The sequence below is a fragment of the Patiria miniata genome, unplaced genomic scaffold, assembly GCF_015706575.1.
Source record: "Patiria miniata isolate m_02_andy unplaced genomic scaffold, ASM1570657v1 HiC_scaffold_21, whole genome shotgun sequence".
NCBI lineage: Eukaryota > Metazoa > Echinodermata > Asteroidea > Valvatida > Asterinidae > Patiria > Patiria miniata.
In genome coordinates this window covers 6,391,885-6,411,307 of record NW_024037060.1, presented here as the reverse complement: position 1 = coordinate 6,411,307, position 19,423 = coordinate 6,391,885, and the positions used below count along the sequence as shown (strand labels likewise).

The 19,423-nt window shown below is 41.9% G+C and overlaps 1 protein-coding gene across 4 annotated transcripts in view; it reads left to right on the top strand.

Annotated features, from left to right (window-relative positions):
• Positions 1-15,279, top strand: part of LOC119729723 (centrosomal protein of 152 kDa-like) — a 38,111-nt gene extending 22,832 nt beyond the window's left edge. For 2 of the 4 annotated variants that reach the window (XM_038202427.1, XM_038202426.1), the window contains exons 13-27: positions 26-230; positions 1,082-1,329; positions 2,048-2,176; positions 3,219-3,354; positions 4,112-4,261; positions 4,791-4,917; positions 5,701-5,988; positions 6,546-6,670; positions 7,341-7,559; positions 8,238-8,354; positions 9,200-9,355; positions 10,338-10,760; positions 11,058-11,145; positions 11,636-11,792; positions 12,120-13,659. In XM_038202427.1, the coding sequence (XP_038058355.1) occupies positions 26-230; positions 1,082-1,329; positions 2,048-2,176; positions 3,219-3,354; positions 4,112-4,261; positions 4,791-4,917; positions 5,701-5,988; positions 6,546-6,670; positions 7,341-7,559; positions 8,238-8,354; positions 9,200-9,355; positions 10,338-10,760; positions 11,058-11,145; positions 11,636-11,792; positions 12,120-13,659 (4,108 nt within the window). Of the gene's footprint in view, positions 1-25; positions 231-1,081; positions 1,330-2,047; positions 2,177-3,218; positions 3,355-4,111; positions 4,262-4,790; positions 4,918-5,700; positions 5,989-6,545; positions 6,671-7,340; positions 7,560-8,237; positions 8,355-9,199; positions 9,356-10,337; positions 10,761-11,057; positions 11,146-11,635; positions 11,793-12,119 lie in introns of all 4 variants that reach the window. The other 2 variants (XM_038202423.1, XM_038202425.1) reach the window with 2 other exon arrangements.
• Positions 15,280-19,423: the final 4,144 nt, after the last annotated feature.

The window sequence follows — 19,423 nt, the reverse complement described above, 5'->3', positions numbered from 1 at the left end:
CGGCATCCTACCATTTTGATTTCAGGTCGTCGTCAGACTCGGCCCCCAAGCTGTCCCCGGAGGACCTGGTGCAGGGCCTGCGGAAGGAGCTGGAGCGTTCCCTGCAGAGTAACCGCACCAAGCGCGCACAGGTCTCCAAGCTGCAGGCAGACCTCAGGGCAGCCAGGACGGATCTGGAGGCAGGGAAGACTAGGCTGCTGGGCATGGAGACTACTGCCAAGGATAAAGAGGTAAAACAAGGTTAGGCCAAAAAATATTCGGTCTCTGGTCAGACCAAAGTTACGGAATTGACGCGGGGACGCAGCTTTTTTTTTTTTTTTTTGCTTTTTTTTTTTCTTCAAGCTTGGATTGTACAGACAAGGTGGGGTACTATTTTGCTTTTTTGTGTCCTCATGTACATTGGTGTCCTCCATAATTTGCCTTGGTGCTCTCGATCATTTGCCTTGGTGCAATTTCCCATTCCTTGGTGCTCTTTGGTAAAAAAAAATGAGAAGGTGCGGCAATAGAGGGCGCTGTTGGAGCTACCGCGGAACATTTTGGGAAAAAAAAGATTGACGCGCATGATTAAAATCGACGCTCGCGCTGACCAGAGACCGACTTTTTTTTTGGCCTTACAGATCAATGCCAGGATTTGTTAAAGGTCCCTCTTGAAATTTGGAATTCCTGAGATCTTACCATAAAGATGTCATTTACTATAAAGGTTTATGTAACACTCAAAAATGTGTATTTTACGTGGAGCCTTAGACAGATACAAAGATATCTTATACCCTATGTTGCTTTTCGGTCCTCGGCATCCCCCAAACCCTCTGCCAATTACTTCAGGAGTTTTGGTTTTTCTCCTATCTCACCCAATCAGTCTCGCTGCTTCAGTCATAATAAATAGTATGAGAGTGAGTGAAATTGTGCCCACTTTAACACGCACTGAAGAGTTAAAATTCTGGGTCCGGTTTTATGAATGCTGACAAAATAAATTTGCTTCTGAAAATGTGTCTGTGAACCCTTAAATAGAGCCGTCAGATAGTCTCTTGAGTTTATTGAGGGTTGTTGTCATTTCAAGCAAGACTGCTTCCTTCATGAACAGGTTCGATTTAAGGTCCTGGAAGCCCAGCTGGAGACTACCAAGGCTTCACCCACGGCCGAAAGAGCCACATCCAGACGTCTCCAAGATGAGATTGACAAACTGCGGACGGAGAAGGAAGATATGAGCAAGACGCTGGAAGCACTCAAGGCGGAGGAGGGCCGCTTGAATGAGGCCAACTCGGACTTGAAGAAACAGATGGTACAGATGGTGACAGAGTGGGATCAGGATAAGAAGATTGACTTGGAGAGGTAAGGAAAGGCTCTCTCCTTCGTACATAATGAGCAGGGCCCAATTTCACGGCGCTGGTAAGCACACGATTTTCTGCTAACAGAGTCTCCGTCTATTTCATGGAGACCATAAGCATAAGCACAGCAAAAGGCACGCTTACTTCCGAGGAAAAATTTGCTTAACTTAGTGACGTAACAATAGAAATCTCCATGCACGCGCGACCGTTAGCACACAAACGCCGTGAAATAGTGCTTAAGGTTAGCAAATTTTTCTGCTATGCTAAACACAGCTTTTCTGCTAACTGTTAAGCAGCGCCGTGAAATTGGGCCCAGAGTGCTCACAGTTGAGCACAGGCAAAATCACAGAGTTGTGAATTAGTCATCACAAGTCATACCTAGGTAAATCAAAACTCATCCAGTCTGAAGTCAGTGTTTCAAACAAGCTTTGACAAAGGCATTCCTTAATCAGCGTTCATTCCTTTTCAGTTGTCACTCATGAATTTAGTTGTGATTGGACTCTTGATGGACTTTTTACAACTATGGGAGACACAGAGAACTAGAAAAACTGCACTCGCCATTTTTTCCACTTAGCATATAAATCACAGCGTAAACTTGTAGTAATCACCATTTCAAATTAACAAGACGATCCATATGAATTGTTGTGTCTACTATAAACAGTTTATTAAAAAAGTTTGTTGGTTCATCATTGATGAATTGATATTTTATTGACCGTTGACAGAGTGCAGAAGACATGTCTTCAGCTCCACGAGGACTCGTCGCGTCATCTCAGGGAGGAGCTGGCGACAGAGTTCCAATCGGAGAGAGACATGCTGAAGGAGGCTCATCAACACCAGCTGCAGGAACTCAGGTACGCCACAGCGACGACTGAAATCTTCCCAACTTTGGCATGGACTTTGTGTTATATAGAGTACATGGCAGTCTTGGGAAGAGATGAGATTTTCCTTCTGGCCTTCAAAGTGCCTTATTTTGCCCTAACCCTTTTCTCCTGAACTCCAATCCTTTGATTCATAGCACTTGTAGCATTGTCGCAAACCCAAAGAATCTTGTGGAGAGAAAGGAAGAAAAGTCAAATTTTTTTTGAGGTAGAGGAAAATTCAAGATTAACATTCTGGGGAAATCTAAGGAATCAAATAGGGATTAAAAACCCTATCCGCTTGTCTTCCTGGGTAGTGTTCAAACTGGCCAACAGAGGTGAAAGGCTTGGGAAGGGCCACTGAGCCAACCTGACTCTGGAAATATTAAAAGGGCATCCCTTTTTATTTCTATGGTTCTCATTTCCGACCGACCCTATTTTGGGCTTATGACCCAAGAAAAAAAAAAAAACGTTGTTAGGCCCCCCAAAAAAATATATTTGGTCTCGGGTCAGACCAAAGTTCCGGAATTGACGCGGCCACACGGCCACACGGGGTACTACTTTGCTTTTTTGGTGTCCTCATGTACATTGGTGTCCTCCATAATTTGCCTTGGTGCTTTCATCATTTGCCTTGGTGCAATTTCCCATTCCTTGGTGCTCTTTGGTAAAAAAAATTGAGGAGGTGCGGAAATAGAGGGCGCTGTTGGAGCTACCGCAGAATATTTTGGGGAAAAAAAAGATCGACGTACATGAAAAAAATCGACGCGCGCGCTGACCAGAGACCGACTTTTTTTTTCTTGGCCTTACCGCCACCCCTGTGTGGTACCTCATTAGCAAAAAAATTAACAAACGAAAAACAATTGAATATATACTTCAGGCAATCAGGCTTTATGTTATTTGAAGAGCTACTGAAAATGAATACAAGAATGTTACGCGAAGTACGGCGGCTGATAGCAACCAGTGGAATCCCAGAAGATGAGAGGAAGTTTTGAGATAATCGGATTAGAAATTAAAGTTTGGTTTGTGTCTGTGCTAGATCGGAGTTGGAGCAAGCTCAGAAGGAGCTAGACGCGGTTAAGGGACTCTACATTGATGTGTGTGAAGAGAAGAACAAGATCGAGGATACCGTCACCAAGACACTGAGGGCTGAAGCTTCTCAACAACTAGAAGCAGTGAGAAAATCAAACTTTCTTTTCATTATTTACCCCCCAAACAGTCCCCCCCCCCAAAAAAATAATAATAATAATTTGGAAAAAACATCTGGCAGTGTGAGAGAAATGATAATGGTCGGGGTGATGTCTTGAAAAATTTAGCGTGGGTTCCTTCACTCCGATCATGGGACTCTGCAGTTATGGCCACAGCCTTGCGGCAAACTTATTCAATGTGACTGCCACGTTGTTTCTGCGTAAACTAAGGTGTCCCTTTGGAGAGTTGAATGCACCTGTTTCTCCGCACCCAGTATAATTAGGTGATGAAGTGCCTTTACTTAATCGTACTGTTACACATCTTAAACAGTAGAGAACAGCATAGTGCTTTGAGCCCCCTTTGACTAGTCCTGTGATCATAGTGAAAAGCCAATACTGAGGTGGTATGATGCTAAGGTATTGGTTGTATGAACACCAATACTCCTTTGACCAAAAGGTTGCCAAAATGTTACCCGCAAATTAAGTACAAGTGTGATATGTGTGGATGAGGTACAACATCAGTAGTAACTTGTGATCGTGGTTCACAAATTTGTCTGTTGCGATGGTTGGGTATTATCCAACTAGTTCCCGCACAGACCCAAACCACCCAAACTACTCCCTAAAAGGCCCCAAACTGTCCAGTAGTGTATGGTTTTATATTAAAGTTATCAGGGAATGAATACATTGTAATACAATGTAATACACTGTAACACAATGTAATACCATGCATGTCTTTATTGCTCAGGCCAAGGAGGCTTGGCAAGCCCAGCATGATGCAGCCGTGAAGGAGCTCAGAGATTCCTTGGAGAGTAGTCACCGAGCAGAATTGGTGATGGCTAAGAGCGGCTGGAGACAAGAGGCGGAGGAGGAGAATAAGAAGACAGTAGAGGAGCAGGTAGGAAAGATTGTAGAATTTACATCTTTAAACTTAATTCCCCCGGCATTTTTTTTACGGCCCTTACCGATTTCCCCTCACTCTTCCCCAAATAGTAGTCACTGTGTAAGGAATCGTTACTCAAGAGGCATCAAGTTCCATGCTGCTGGGCCGTGCCTTCCTCAATTCTCAAAATTCTTCCATAGCTCCTGATGGGTTTTGAAGCATGTCACAGTGTTAAGATTAAGGAAAGGCTACTAAAATCAACCTAGGAATACTTGACCTAGTTCTGAACCTGTCGAATACGGAAAACATTTACAGGGCCTTTCAATACCATTGTTGAATTGATGCACCATACCTCTGCCATCAAGCAAAGTCAATTTTACTCAACACTCAAACCCAAAAGTGAAGATCTCCAAGATAACAGAGATCTTCAGTGATTCTTCGCATGCTATTATAGTATTGCCACCCACACCTCACCAAGTGTAGCAGTGATATTCTTTCATGAAAGTTGATTTAATTGGTTTTTGTCATGTGATTTATTTAACAGTTGGCCCTAGCCAAAGCTGAGTGGACCGAGGCAGCGCGCAAGGAGGCTGGGAATAGCGCCCTCACTGCTGCCGATGCCGAGTGGCGAGTCAAAATGGAGACTGAGCTGGAACAGAGAGTTGAGCAAGGTGTGTGCTGACTATGTCTGTTATGACGTTGAGGTTCTGATGGACTTTTGTAGGTTTCAATTGAAAAAAATAGATAAATAAATAGAAGCAGAATCTGAATTGCGAAGGACGCAGCTACAACATGTTCGAGCTGAAGGCATGTAAAGGTCCCTGAGGCAGCCACCATACGACCCATGTCTTAGCACGAAGCACAGCCCGATCGAAAGTGCTGATTTTTGCAGAGTGAGAAAAACAGTAGAATCTGAGAATCCAACCCTGGCTACAGCAGTGAGAGGCAAACGTTTTTTGCACTACGCCACCCATGTCACAGAGTGTGGTGTTGTACTCTCTTCTCAAACGAGGCAACTTTCTGGCCATTTGTACTAGGCAATCTCTGAGGGGAAACGACGGGCAAATTCTGAGGAGTTTGCTCCGATGAATTTCTATATTAACTGTTGGAAAAGTTCCTTTTTTAATAGCTTGCAAGGCATTCAGTTTCCTCCATGTTGCCTGCACACGTGGCCTTCTGTGACTTGGATGTTTAGTTCAGCTGAGTTTAGCCTTAGCTTGTTGGGTCCTTGTACTTTATTATAATTTTCAAAAATTTGATGTAGTGGAAATTCAAACTGTTTTTTTAATTCACTTGAACAATGATTGAAACATTTCAATTGACTCATTCTCTCAAATTTGAGGAAGTTTTCATTAGTAACTGGATAAAACTGTACTTGTCCTTTCAAAGTTTGGCAATATCGATGAAAGGTTTGAAAAACTTCAGATATAATTGTTTTGTTTTTCTCCATGCAGCCAAGAAAGATCTGGAAACCAACCACCAAGAGCAGCTTAGCAAGCAGAAGGAGCGGCTACAGGCCGAGCACGAGGGGAACAAGGCTGGGGCTGTCCTGATGGCTATGGCTAAGGCTAAGACTGAGTGGATGAAGGCTGCCGAGGCTGAGCATGTGATGGACAAGGCAGGGGCTATCCAGACGGCTGTGGCTAAGGCTCAGACTGAGTGGATTAAGGCTGCCGAGGCTGGCACCAAGGAGAAACTGAAGAAGGCTATTGAGATGGCTAGGGAACAGTGGATGCAAGAAGGTGTGCAAAGGACTAGTACCCATCTAATCTTACATCATGGCTTCATTCGAACGACTTGGCTACGTCTGGAAGTAGCACTGTGTCTATGGGGAGCGGCTGCAGCCTCTTCCCATAGACACATGTGTAATTGCAAGCCGTAGCCAAGTAATTCAGACACGGCTTATGACTCACAAATCGAGTTTGGAACCACAAGGCCTTAAACACACTAAAACACTGAAAACTTCTAAGATTCATACTGAATCAGTCCAATCTACGACTGCTGCAATAGGCCACGTCCAAATCTCTTGTCTGGAGCTGTTGGCTAGGTCTTTGTCGTTTACAACTGTGTGAGCAAATGCTGACCATAGCCATGGTCATAGCTCTAGATACCTGTTAGACACAGCCTTAGACTTGAATCGGCCAACTGACTTTTCCGTAAGAAGGCAAGAGGTCGTGGGTTCGAGTCCCACCCGAGCAGGCATGTTAATTGTTTCCTCTGAGCGTACAGTGCTTATAAAATTACGTCGGTAAGGGGCAGAATACAACAATCATTACATGTGTGGTTTTTATTTTTACAGATCCTGAAAAGAGACTGGACGAAGCTATCTCGGCTGCAAGACGACAGTGGACCGACGAGAAAGTGGACTGGGAAAAAGTCAAAGAAGAGTGGATGAAAGAAAAGGGAGAAGAAGAAATCACAAAGGTACAATAAAAGAAAAATGCTTCCCTTATAAAGTTAATGCTTAATTTTGCTACTTATTCGAAGACTACTTTTATTACTTATTCGAGCATTTTTTTTTTCACTTATTCAAGGATTACTTAATTTGATTTACTGGCAGGGAATAACGATTCTAGAGAACGATCGAATGACTTGATTATGTGATTTGTTGTTTGGGGAGCATTTTCAATAACTTTTGGCTCTTGCCTGTCAAGCTTAGTGGCTTCAACTTGGAATTCTCAGGAAAGGAAGGGTGTGTGAATTAATTATTCTATTTAAAAAAGTGGAACATTGTGGTTTTGACTGTATTCCTGAATTCAGTCGTTAAACATTTTTTTGGCAACCATGAACAGAAACTATTCCAAATTATCTTGCTTATCTCTGCCCAAGTTGGATGATCTTGGGCAGAGACAGGCCAAGATCATTTGTGAAAACTCCTTTCTACCCCAAAGGAGCCCTCTATTTATTTCTGTAAGATTATTCCGTAAGTTTGAAAGAAAGAAAAAAAACCGAAACCTTTCCTATTCATCGACTTCTGTCTTCGGCATAGTAGCTGAGATTGTAATCCATGACTTGTTTCAGACCTTAAGATACATTATTATTTGTGCAACCAAGAACAAAGAAACTAATCCTATCCATCTTGAATCTTGGACAGGGAGTAGCAGAGCGAACAAAGTCACTTGAGTCCAAACACCTGACAGACATCACCAACCTGCAAGCAATCCTGGAGCAGGGAAGACAGAAGATGAAGCAAGAGGCAGAGAGGGACAGAGCAGCTGCCGTGGAGGAAGCCAAGACACGGATGGAGAAGGAACACCAGCGAGTCATGGAGGAGATGCTGAGAGATGCTCAAACAAAGGCAGAGAAGGACCAAGTACGGGATACTCAAATCAGATTTTGGAACTTAAAAAATCTGTCATTTATTTTAGGAAGTTAAAAAAAGCAGTTCGTGATTACCAAAATTAAATTGACGAAGAACTAAAATGTGTGTTCCTTATCTGAGGTTTTTTTTGTTTTGTGAACTTCTGTTTTGAAAAAGTTTGGGCATTTTGCCAATTTTTGTGAAAAACATGGGGAAATATCATGTTGACTGATAAGAAATTGTCAGGAAAGTGTGTTCAAATTACAATTAAACAAAAAGGCCCCCTTTGACGAAAGTGGGGCAGACAAATGTGCCAGGGGCTAGCTGGATCTGCGCTTGCAAGTGCTCAGATACTGTTTTCCTGGCAAAGTCTTCATGTTGAAACACGTTACGAAGGAATTTGGTGTTTGATATTGTTCAAATTTGGGAACATTTGTTGTTCATTTATGTCATAGTTTACTAAGCTCTTTGATATTGTCTTTGATATTTTGTGGTTTTTGTGCATGAGGCTTTGTATCAATTTAGACTCTAGACACAACTTAATGCACTTGTCATTAAATATTTGTGATTGTCATTTAAATTCACAATCCGTCTTTAAAAATGTCTGTATTAGGTTGACTAAATGTTTACATGAATGTATTACACACTTTTGTATTCATTGCATTCTTCCCTGTTTAATTTGTAACACAGAGTCAACGTTTGGAGCGTGCATCCAATGATTGGCAGTCCAGACTGGATGAGGAAATCAACTCACGGCAAGACGCAATCAACAAGGCATTGCAGGAGGCACAGGACCAATGGCAAAAGGTAAATCTATTAGTTCATGTACTGCCCCAAACCGCCCCAAACCGCCCTACCTGTTCCAGCTGCACAGGAGGCGCAGAACCAATGGCAAAAGGTAAATCCATTATTTCATGTACTGCCCCAAACCGCCCCAAACCGCCCTACCAGGGCCCAATTTCACGGCACTGCTTAGCACAAAAATTTGCTTAGCACAATAAAAGTCTGGCTTATAAAAGCAGGTTACCCGCCAAAACTCCATGTGATATTCATGCTAAGCGAACAAAAGCTGAATACTAATCACAAGCAATATATTTCACATGGAGTTTTTTTGGCTGGTAACCTGCTTTATAAGCCAGATTTTTTTTATGCTAAGCAAATTTTTGTGCTTAGCAGCGCCGTGAAATTGGGCCATGTTCCACCTGTACTGGCCCAAACCATCCAGCACTCTATGGCTGTCTGAATTTATCAGGGAATAAATACATTGTAATACAATGTAGTACAATGTAATACATTGTAGTAAAGGTCCTTACAATCCCCCAGGTGTATTGGAGGGAGTTACTGGATTCAAGAAGGAAGAACCAAGTCACAATTCTTTTTCAATAGGTTTGATGCCATTGATTTTTGCAAAGTGATGAGGGTTGGTTTTTTTTGAAAAATTGTGGAAGGTTCCTTATCATAGCAAACTTGCCGCAAGAGTGAGGCTGAAAAAGTTAGATGGACACAATAACTTTTTATCCCAAAAGAAAGTGTTGTCATGCCTCACGTCAGTGCCAAATGTGTGATTTTTTTCCCACTTTTTTAAAAAAAAATTATTTTTTTATTTTTTTAAAGTGAGAAAAAATGTAATTTTAGTTATGTGTTTTTTGCAGGAGAAGCAAGACATGCTGGATGCTCAGAAGGCTGCCTTGGTTGCCCTGACGGCCGAGACTGAAGCTGATCAGGAAGAGCTGAGATCCCAATATGAGGCGGAGCTAGAGAGGGGAATAGAGGAGGCGGTCCGCTCAGCGAGAGATCAGTGGTCCAAGGTCAGATTGAATGACAACCTCCGAAAACACTTGTGTGTATGTGCAGATGAATTTGAAATTGGCATTAAAGCTGAAAATGTGATGAGCCATTGCAGGACATCGAAGACCTTTGACTTTTTCAGCCTCGACACAAAAGGGCGCACAGATGCCCTCAGTTCATTGCTAATTTGAAATTCAGTAATTGTTTGGCTACTTGTGTGAGAAGTACATTAGGCCAATATATTGAACATTGCAAAAAGTGAACATTTGTTTATAAAAAACATGATCCTGCAGGATCTGTGCACAAATAACCCCCACCCCACCCAATTCCCCCAACCTAATTCCCCCCCTCCCCAGTTAGGAAATGTCATTGCTCTAGATTGCTCCCCATCCCCTGCTTAGAATCAAAGGACAAGCGACCCATGTTTAGAGTAGACGATTGTGAGCAATCCTTCATCTTTAAAGCTATAGTCCATCATTTGTAATTAGTGCATTTTGTTCGTTTGAAGCAACAAAAGTGTTCAAAATCTAATGAAGGATACTGAGCAACTAACCTGATGAAGTTTCAGCTAAGCTTCAGCTGTACATTCCGAGAAAAGCAGCATTCTAAGATCTCAATTTCAAATCAAAAGTTACTGAATCATGTTTTGAATTGTTTTGAATTGCAGCTATACGCGGCGTCGCGCACTCGGATCCGACGAATTATAACAACCGCGCGCGCGTGTGCGTCGTTCCAATACTTGTGCGCGCTGCGCTGAATAACAAAACGAACTACTAATTTAAATTTTCCTATGGTGCTTCTTAAGAATCACCGTTGGAAATGCCTTCTTTTGTTGATTACTTCAAAATGACAGCTTCCCAGAAAGAATAATTTCACAGGGAGTTTAGTTCCCTTACTATCTTTCAACCAAGTTTGTTTTTCAACAGTAATTACACCAGTTACTTTTCGGATGGCTGCAAATGATGGACTATAGCTTTAAATCCTTTTCTTTACCATCGACAGAATTGCGATACTGAACTGAGGAAAGCTTGCGACGAGATCCTTGAGCGCAAGGAGCAGATCTGGAAGCAAGAACGCAACGACCTGCAAGAGCAGCTCAGCGACTCCGCCGCCCAGCTCCGCGACCACCAGCGACAGGCCGAACGCCACCGCCGCAAGCACGCCCTCGCCAGGCAGAAACTGGAGAAGGAGATCGAGTCGCTGCGAGAGCAGCTCCAGGACGCGGACCGGGAGCTGAAACAGACGGAGTACGGCCTACGACGGGAGCTGGAGCAGCTACAGGGGCGGCTGACGGGGGCCAACGCGGCCGCTGTCGAGGCCTTGGAGGCCAAGATGGCCGGGATGCAGAGGAGATATGAGGAGGAGCTACAAGCAGCCCGACGGCAGAGAGGAGACGGAGAGAAGATGGCTGATGCGGAAACACAGGTTAGCAAAGTTGTCAGTTTTTACTTAATTCTTTAAAAAGATTTCAAACTTACACCTAAAGAATTTAAAACTCATTTGGCTTTCTACAATTTATATTTATTTCTTGAGATAATTGATCCGACTTTCTCTTAATTTTTACTTTAAGCAGACAATCCATTTCTTTTATTTACCATATCCAAGTCAAGAAGTCGCTTCCCTCCGTACTTTGGAGTTCCATTTTTTACAATACCGTTTAAAGTAAGCATCTGCATTCTGATTCCTGTGAAGAAATGCTTGATGATTTTTTATTCTTTGCAGACCGTTGGGCAAAATGATGACAGCGTGTCAAGTGAAGCCTTGCAAGAAATTAAAGCTCACTACATCAGAACGGTCAAGAAAATCAAAGGTGAGTAAACTGAGGGTAAGGCCAAAAAAAAAATATTTTTGGTCAGACCATAAGTTCCGGAATTGATGCGGGGATGCGTTTTTTTTTTTTTTTCTTGGCTTTTTTTTTCTTTTTTCTTCAAGCTTGGATTGTACAGACAAGGTGGAGTACTATTTTGCTTTTTTGGTGTCCTCATGTACATTGGTGTCCTCCATAATTTGCCTTGGTGCCAAAAATCAGCCGGGATCTGGCCACCAGCAATATAAATCCAATGACATTACGGCTGGTACCCTGTTTTTGCTAAGCAAATATTGTCTGTGCTTAGCAGCTCCACCAAATCGACAAGTAATTTTACTCTAGTTGATTTATTTAGCTTTTTTGGTGTTACCTAGTTAGTGAAATGCCGAGTAAAGCTATCAAACATCAGCAAGTATTTAGAATATATTCCCCTCACGCCAAATCTATTAGCCAAAGTCTATATCGCATCTTTGTTTTGCTGTGTGTGCAACAGTTGACGTAATGAAGCGAATGAATGACATGAGAGAGAACTGTCGACACACCGTGCACAGCGAAGTCATGAAGGAACGGCACAACACGGCCAAGAAGCTACGCAGATACTACCTAGAATGCCTACAGAAGTTCCTTGAAGAGGATCAGAATCAGACAGGGTAAGATTTGATGCCTTGTTCAAAACCTTTTGGCATTATTGTATAGAGGAGCCATCAAGGATTAGGAGCGTTCTTGAATACTTCTGCTTCATTTCCTAACTTTTCTTTGCCTCTTCAGTGCTGTCCGAGAGCTTATCAGAAAAAAAAAATCACAAGCTTGCTCAGTTAAGGCTCGATCCCTAAACCTGTTAGTAGTGTACACATTTAACTTCTCGACCACTGAGCTTGCCAGAGTTAGCTTACTGAAGACTGTGTACATTAATCATTATCATGAAATTTCCATCGTTCGAAGTCTCACAGTTCCCTGTTACCTCTTGTCTGTGACAGGAATGGCAAGACCAAAGCCAAGTCCACGGCCAGCAAGCTTGCCGCCATGGCAAAGGCCTTGGAGCTTCCCCCGGACCAGCTGGCTACAAAGCTCCCACAACCGGTGGCATCAGCACAGGGTGACCCATCCAGGAGCCAAGAGAAAGACCCAGGTCCTAGCCAGAGTGCCAAGAGTGCCACGGGTAAAAACAAATCAACAGCCGTGGCAGAGACAGTTACTGAGGATAGACAACATCACCAGCCCAAGAGTGACGTGTCTCAAGGCCTGCCAGCCAAGGTAAGGCATCCGCATGTCTCCTCTAACAAGATCGCCAGCTACTCTACCTCTGGTCTCAGAAAATCTGCAAATGATCAGGCAATGCCGTCTTCAACACCCGACAGCTCATCAGACAGACTCGGAAGCGGGAGATCATCTGATGAATTCGGTCCCACGTCTTTGGGAAGTTCTTGGGACGAGATGGAGACTGGAATCGCACTCAGCAAGCTGCCCATTCAACCCAGAGAGTTCAATCCGAAACCGGAGCGACTGGCTTCCAAAAGCCACGGCAGAACAGAAGATAATCCTTCCCTCACAACTTCCTCATTATCAACAGGGAGTGTGTCTGCTAGATCTAGGGATAGCTCACCAGACAATTCATCCAGTGGTGCAAGAAAAGTGGTGTCCAACTCAAGCAGTAGATCAGTGACTCTTAAATCCAGGGAAAGCTCTCCTGATTCCTCCCCTGTTACTGCTCAGAGTACGGAGCATTCAAAGAACCAAGATGGATTCTCAGAACCGACACACAGGAATGTCACGAGCAACTCTGTCAGGAACTGGGTGACCGCAAAGTCACGAGAAAGCTCCCCAGAGTCTTCAGGCAATGGGTCTCCCGGATTGAGGTTTCCAACCAAGAATTACTCTGCCCCCTCCAAATCCAGCTCCAACATCACCGTCCGATCGCGGAGAAATGAGACGCCCTCTACGATTGGCCGAGACGGCAGTGTGTCACAGCACAGCCCTTTCAAGCGACCAATCACAGACCACAAGAGAAGTGCCGAGCCTAGGAAGGGTCCGGTGAAAGTCCCACCCCCGACTGAAAAGACGGCAGCGATGCTGGCGACCGTTTCCGCACCGACTCTCAGACAAGTGCTCCAAGTCACAAGACACACTGAGTTGCCTTCGCTAGGACCTTACAAAGCAACAGACATCTCGAGCGGTTCCCTTGACACTGTGTACAATGACCTGCCTGCGAGTCTGGGTACCATACAGGACTTCCCTCTCGACAACCCCCGGGATTTCCCGCTGGATAAAGTCGTCCGATTTGATGAGCCCCCTAGGGGAACTTTTGCCAAAAAAAGTAAAATTGAGTTAGAAAATACCCGAACAAAGCTCAGCGGTGTTTCAGGCTCAAGGAAATTTAATGGGGCATCTACCTTGCCTTCCATGTCAAACATTGGTTCTAAGAAATGGACGCTGAGATCTACTGATAAGTTAGAGTATTTACTACGACAGGATAGCGGATTTGAAAGTCCACAATTTGAAGAACAAATTGGCATGTAAATTATTAGTATTTTTTAAAAATCTGTCTTTGTTGTGTGTATGAGCAATTTCCCAATCTCTACATTGTACTTTTGAAAAAAAAATTCTGTTCACAGTGTTTATCAATTCCACTATGTAAAGACAAACCTCACATTGAGAAAAATGTACTCAAAATAGTTGTGCTGCAAGTTTCTGTATTTAAAATCGCAACAAATTTTTTAACAGATTTTATGCATTAAAAACAGCAAATGACACTAACGTGCATGATCAAATGTTAGGATATTGAACAATAAAGATTACCAGTTTTTTTTCACATGGAATTTTTAGCCTCAGTAATTACAGATTTCTAGATTTAATATGGAACTTCAGCAGTTTCTCTACTCAAACAAAAATACAACTGTTTGTTTCACAATAACCAGTCAACTTAAAGGTAGAGTTACTAGAGTACACCATTTGTAATTTGTGCATTTTGTTTGTTTGAACCAAACAAGTGCTCAAGATCTAAAGATGGGTGCTAAATAACTAAACCTGATGAAGTTTTAGCTCTGTGAATGCTGTATATTTAGAGAAAACAGAACATTTATTACATAACATAAACATAGTATTCTGGGTCTCGATTTCAATTCCAAAGTTGCCGAGTATCATATTTTGAATTGTGTCCTCCCATGACACAATCCCGAAATCAATTCAGGACATGATTCTCATTCACAGATTCGCACAATTGACCTATCGCCGTTTGCGAGTTAGCCACGCCCCTTAGACAACCCTATGGAGTTTTTGTACAAAAAGCTTTGTTTGTCTCAGAATTTGCGTGTTCCGCGTCCATTTGTATATTCCTTAATTGGACAATATTTCACAAGCTGCGTTGACGCGATTCCAACGCAATTCTACCGCGATAGGTCAATTTGCAAACCAACTACACAAATTAGAACGCAATGGGGCGGATTCGCAAAAAAATTCCAATAATGTGTCACTTGACACATCTTTGGAAATGACTTTCTTTCATTGTTTTCTTCAAAAGGACAGCATGCCAGAAGGAATAATTTCACAGGGAGTTTAGTGTCATTACTATCTTTAAACCAAGTGAGCTTTTTCAAAATAATTTGCTCGGTTACTTTTTGGATGGCTGTAAACGGTCTACTCTATCTTTAACAGGATCATCAAAAATGACAAATATGTAGATCACAGATGTAGCAAACTGTTTAAACATCAATTGGTGAACCGCAATGGTATAGTTTCTTTTTTAAAGTTTACCTTTTCAAGTAGGTTGCTGGAATTCTGTTACTATTTTCAGCTACCACTCTGTTTCCCCATGGGTCTCTGATGATTCAGACCTTCCACTGTAATGGCCTATTTTTTTGTCCAGGTCAACAAAATCCATGACAGCGGTCATCAGGGGTACGCCCACATTTTCTGTGCCACAACTTTCTGCACATGTATAGAAAGCGCTGCAAATGCTTAATGATACTGCTTTCTTTGACTGAAAGTATCCAGTGTCTAACTGTGCCTTACTGTAGATTAAAAGTGATGTATTATAGTTGTAAATAATAGCATAAAAAGTTTATTTATATATTTGTAATTGTAATTGATTGTTGATTTTTGAGTTGAAATAAAATAATTTAAATTGAAGATATTCATCAAGTTGTTACCCGAGCTATTTTGACGTTTTGAGTTATTCAACACCGTGCCCAGCTGTTAGTTGTGGTACAGATTTAAAGATTGTGTTTTGGTGAATGACATTGAACATCACATCTGTGTTCTGCACATGAAAACTAGAATGTACAGTGTTTGTTTATGGTGTACATTCGAGGACAAACATGTGCAACATCATCGATGAATTGAGGACAGGAACCAAATGGAGGACTCCTCGGGTAGAAAACATGTACAAAACCAATGAGAGCGGTTGCAAAAAAGTTGAGTATAAACAAAGGAAAAGGGAAGAGGAACAATAGAAAATCCTCGATTTACACCATAAACAAAACCGATACAGTCACTGTGTGGACATGTGAACAAAGATGTCCACATAATGCAGGTTGTGTTGACGTTCTGTGGACTAAGCCGTGTCCACATATTGTTTCGCCCTCTCTGGAAAAAAAATTGGGGTTGACAGAGTTTTCACAGTTTAAGTAAAGTTATTTTGTGTACCAAGTTTTCTTAACTACACGAAAACAAAGGAATGTCCACATAGCGTATGTAAAACAAATATGTGCGTTTGTGTGCATGTTCTGTAAAACATGGTCTAAAAATAGCACTGTCTAGCCTTTTTATTAGACTCTGAACAGAATAATAACACCATATTGACAGTAGAGTAGAAATTGCACATAAATCCAAACGTTTTGTTTGATTGATTTCAGGCAAACTGCACAATTTACATATGTGGTATGAATGGTACAATCTCTTCAAGCGGTTAAATCACTTGATTCAAAATGCTGGCACACTTCAGGCCCTTATCTCATTGATTTGGAAAAGAAGTCCGATATACATGTAGTCTGCTTGAAAAAGGTGAATTTCCTTTTATTTGAAAAATTGATAACACTTTTGAACTAGTCACTTACACTTCAAACAATTGTTCCAAAAAATGAATTTTAAATAAAGAAGTCTTTGGTTTGTTCGTGAGAGTTTCACTCGTCAAATCTTAAAACAATTTTCACAAGAATTTCTTTGTAGATCAAAATATACACATTATTTCTTAATCCACTCTTCACAGGAATGTGTGTATAAGCACAGACGTTGAATATCAAAATACATGTATAAAAAAAAATAACACCTCTTAAAACTCTTGACCATGGTTGTTACACTTTGAACGCTTTACATGAAACATGATTCAAAATAAAATATGAATACAAATTTATGAGTAAAAATGTTAAGGAGCGCTAATACTGAAAGAAATTTGCGTAGTTTTCATTATTGCAACCATTATTTGGCTAGAGGGATGTTTCAAAAAGCATGAAGTGAACTTGTTGAACAAAATCGGGATTTTTTGAACTAATTATTTGATTTTTTTTTTACCGAAAAGGTATTTATGAATGGGAATAAATATGTGCTCGGTCAGTATTTATCACTCTGTTTAAAGACCGCTTAGAGACTGGGTGCTGATAATTACCCTCGACTCCGGCTCGGGTAATTATCAGCACCCAGACTCTAAGCGGGTGCAAAGCACGCGAGCGCAATATGGGCGCGCCCGGCGTGCAATCTTCGAAATGCGCGCGCAGTACGCTGTGAATAGCCAATCAGCGTCACTTACGTCATCATCACGGCCAGGGGTTTGTGTAAGGAACGCGCACGTGCCCATGGAGTCGAGGCTGGTGCGTGAAGGTGTACTGCTCAACACCATGTGGGTGCAGACCAGTAAATCGGTCCGAAATTGCCTGCGCCGGCCAAATCACGATTTGCATGCCCTCAAAATCTTCGGTATTTGAGCATGCGGTGGGCCATGAACTTCAGGGTTTGTAAAAAATCTGGGTGGAAGCCGTGCACAGGACTGGGAGCGTGCAGTTCTGTGTAATTTTGATGTAATTTGGACCCTAAAAGCGCTCTATTTTGCAATGGAGTGTAGGCATCGTTTTTCAAAATGGCGATGGGCTTCAGGACTATTTTCAGGGGTGATCATCTTCAGATGAAAATTTCTCCTAAAAGTCATCAGTTGACCCCCCGAAAATTGAAAAGAAAATGAAAGATGATGAAATAAGCTTTAATTTGATGTATGTCTCGAACACCTTGGAGAGTTGTGAGTATTTTTCCCGAATTTTTGAAGTGGGAGCATTTACCATTGGGGTCTATGGAAGTTTATTTACTGGTCTGCTACCATGTAAACGAGGTTGCACTTGACACCGTTAATTGTGAAGAGCGCCACCTAAGTTTGACAATGCGCTTTTGTTTACAATGCCAATCTCACGTGGTTCTTTGCACCTTCGTAATAATTGGCGCCGGGCAAAATGGTGGAGGACTTTCGACAGACGTCACAACAGTCGAAGTAAGTTTGCCAATAATGGCCTGAAAATGTAAAAATTTGGCCGTCAAAAGTTAGGTAGGAGTGACAGAATTACTGTAGATACTTCTGACGTTGATGAACTGTTGAAAACACCACTGGAACCTGAGTGTTTAGAGAAGAAATTCCTTCAGTTATATTTTCCGAGAATCTGGTGAGATGGGCGTGGTTATGAAAAAAATACTGGGGGTGGAAAGAATGTTGCAACCTGACTGTTTCTTCATATAAGCCCCATTCAGACATCTACTTTTCCTGTAATTTCGTGTTGGAATTTAGATATAAAAACGTGTCCCAACGTAAAAATGTTATAATTTGACCAAAGGCAATGAAAGTAGAATAATTCAAATTTTCGTGAAGTTGGATTTGTTGGCCCACAATCAGTATTTTTGATGACCGCGGATATGGAAAACTTTGCAGATTTGGACCATTTTTGCTCAAAAACTGAAATGTTTGTTTTCTGCCCGAATCCTGACTGTAGTGAGCCGAAATCTCTTGGGGATTCATTGCTGGCATCTACACACCTTGTGTGAACATTTGACTTAGTTTCGTGAAGTTGGATTTTTTAGCCCAAAATCAGTATTTTTGATGACCGCGGATATGGAAAACTTTGCAGATTTGGACCATTTTTGCTCAAAAACTAAAATGTTTGTTTTCTGCCCGGATCCTGACTGTAGTGAGCCGAAATCTCTTGGGGATTCATTGCTGGCATCTACACACCTTGTGTGAACATTTGACTTAGTTTCGTGAAGTTGGATTTGTTGGCCCAAAATCAGTATTTTTGATGACCGCGGATATGGAAAACTTTGCAGATTTGGACCATTTTTGCTCAAAAACTGAAATGTTTGTTTTCTGCCCGAATCCTGACTGTAGTGAGCCGAAATCTCTTGGGGATTCATTGCTGGCATCTACACACCTTGTGTGAACATTTGACTTAGTTTCGTGAAGTTGGATTTTTTAGCCCAAAATCAGTATTTTTGATGACCGCGGATATGGAAAACTTTGCAGATTTGGACCATTTTTGCTCAAAAACTAAAATGTTTGTTTTCTGCCCGGATCCTGACTGTAGTGAGCCGAAATCTCTTGGGGATTCATTGCTGGCATCTACACACCTTGTGTGAACATTTGACTTAGTTTCGTGAAGTTGGATTTGTTGGCCCAAAATCAGTATTTTTGATGACCGCGGATATGGAAAACTTTGCAGATTTGGACCATTTTTGCTCAAAAACTGAAATGTTTGTTTTCTGCCCGGATCCTGACTGTAGTGAGCCGAAATCTCTTGGGGATTCATTGCTGGCATCTACACACCTTGTGTGAACATTTGACTTAGTTTCGTGAAGTTGGATTTTTTAGCCCAAAATCAGTATTTTTGATGACCGCGGATATGGAAAACTTTGCAGATTTGGACCATTTTTGCTCAAAAACTAAAATGTTTGTTTTCTGCCCGGATCCTGACTGTAGTGAGCCGAAATCTCTTGGGGATTCATTGCTGGCATCTACACAACTTGTGTGAACATTTGACTTAGTTTCGTGAAGTTGGATTTGTTGGCCCAAAATCAGTATTTTTGATGACCGCGGATATGGAAAACTTTGCAGATTTGGACCATTTTTGCTCAAAAACTAAAATGTTTGTTTTCTGCCCGAATCCTGACTGTAGTGAGCCGAAATCTCTTGGGGATTCATTGCTGGCATCTACACACCTTGTGTGAACATTTGACTTAGTTTCGTGAAGTTGGATTTTTTAGCCCAAAATCAGTATTTTTGATGACCGCGGATATGGAAAACTTTGCAGATTTGGAC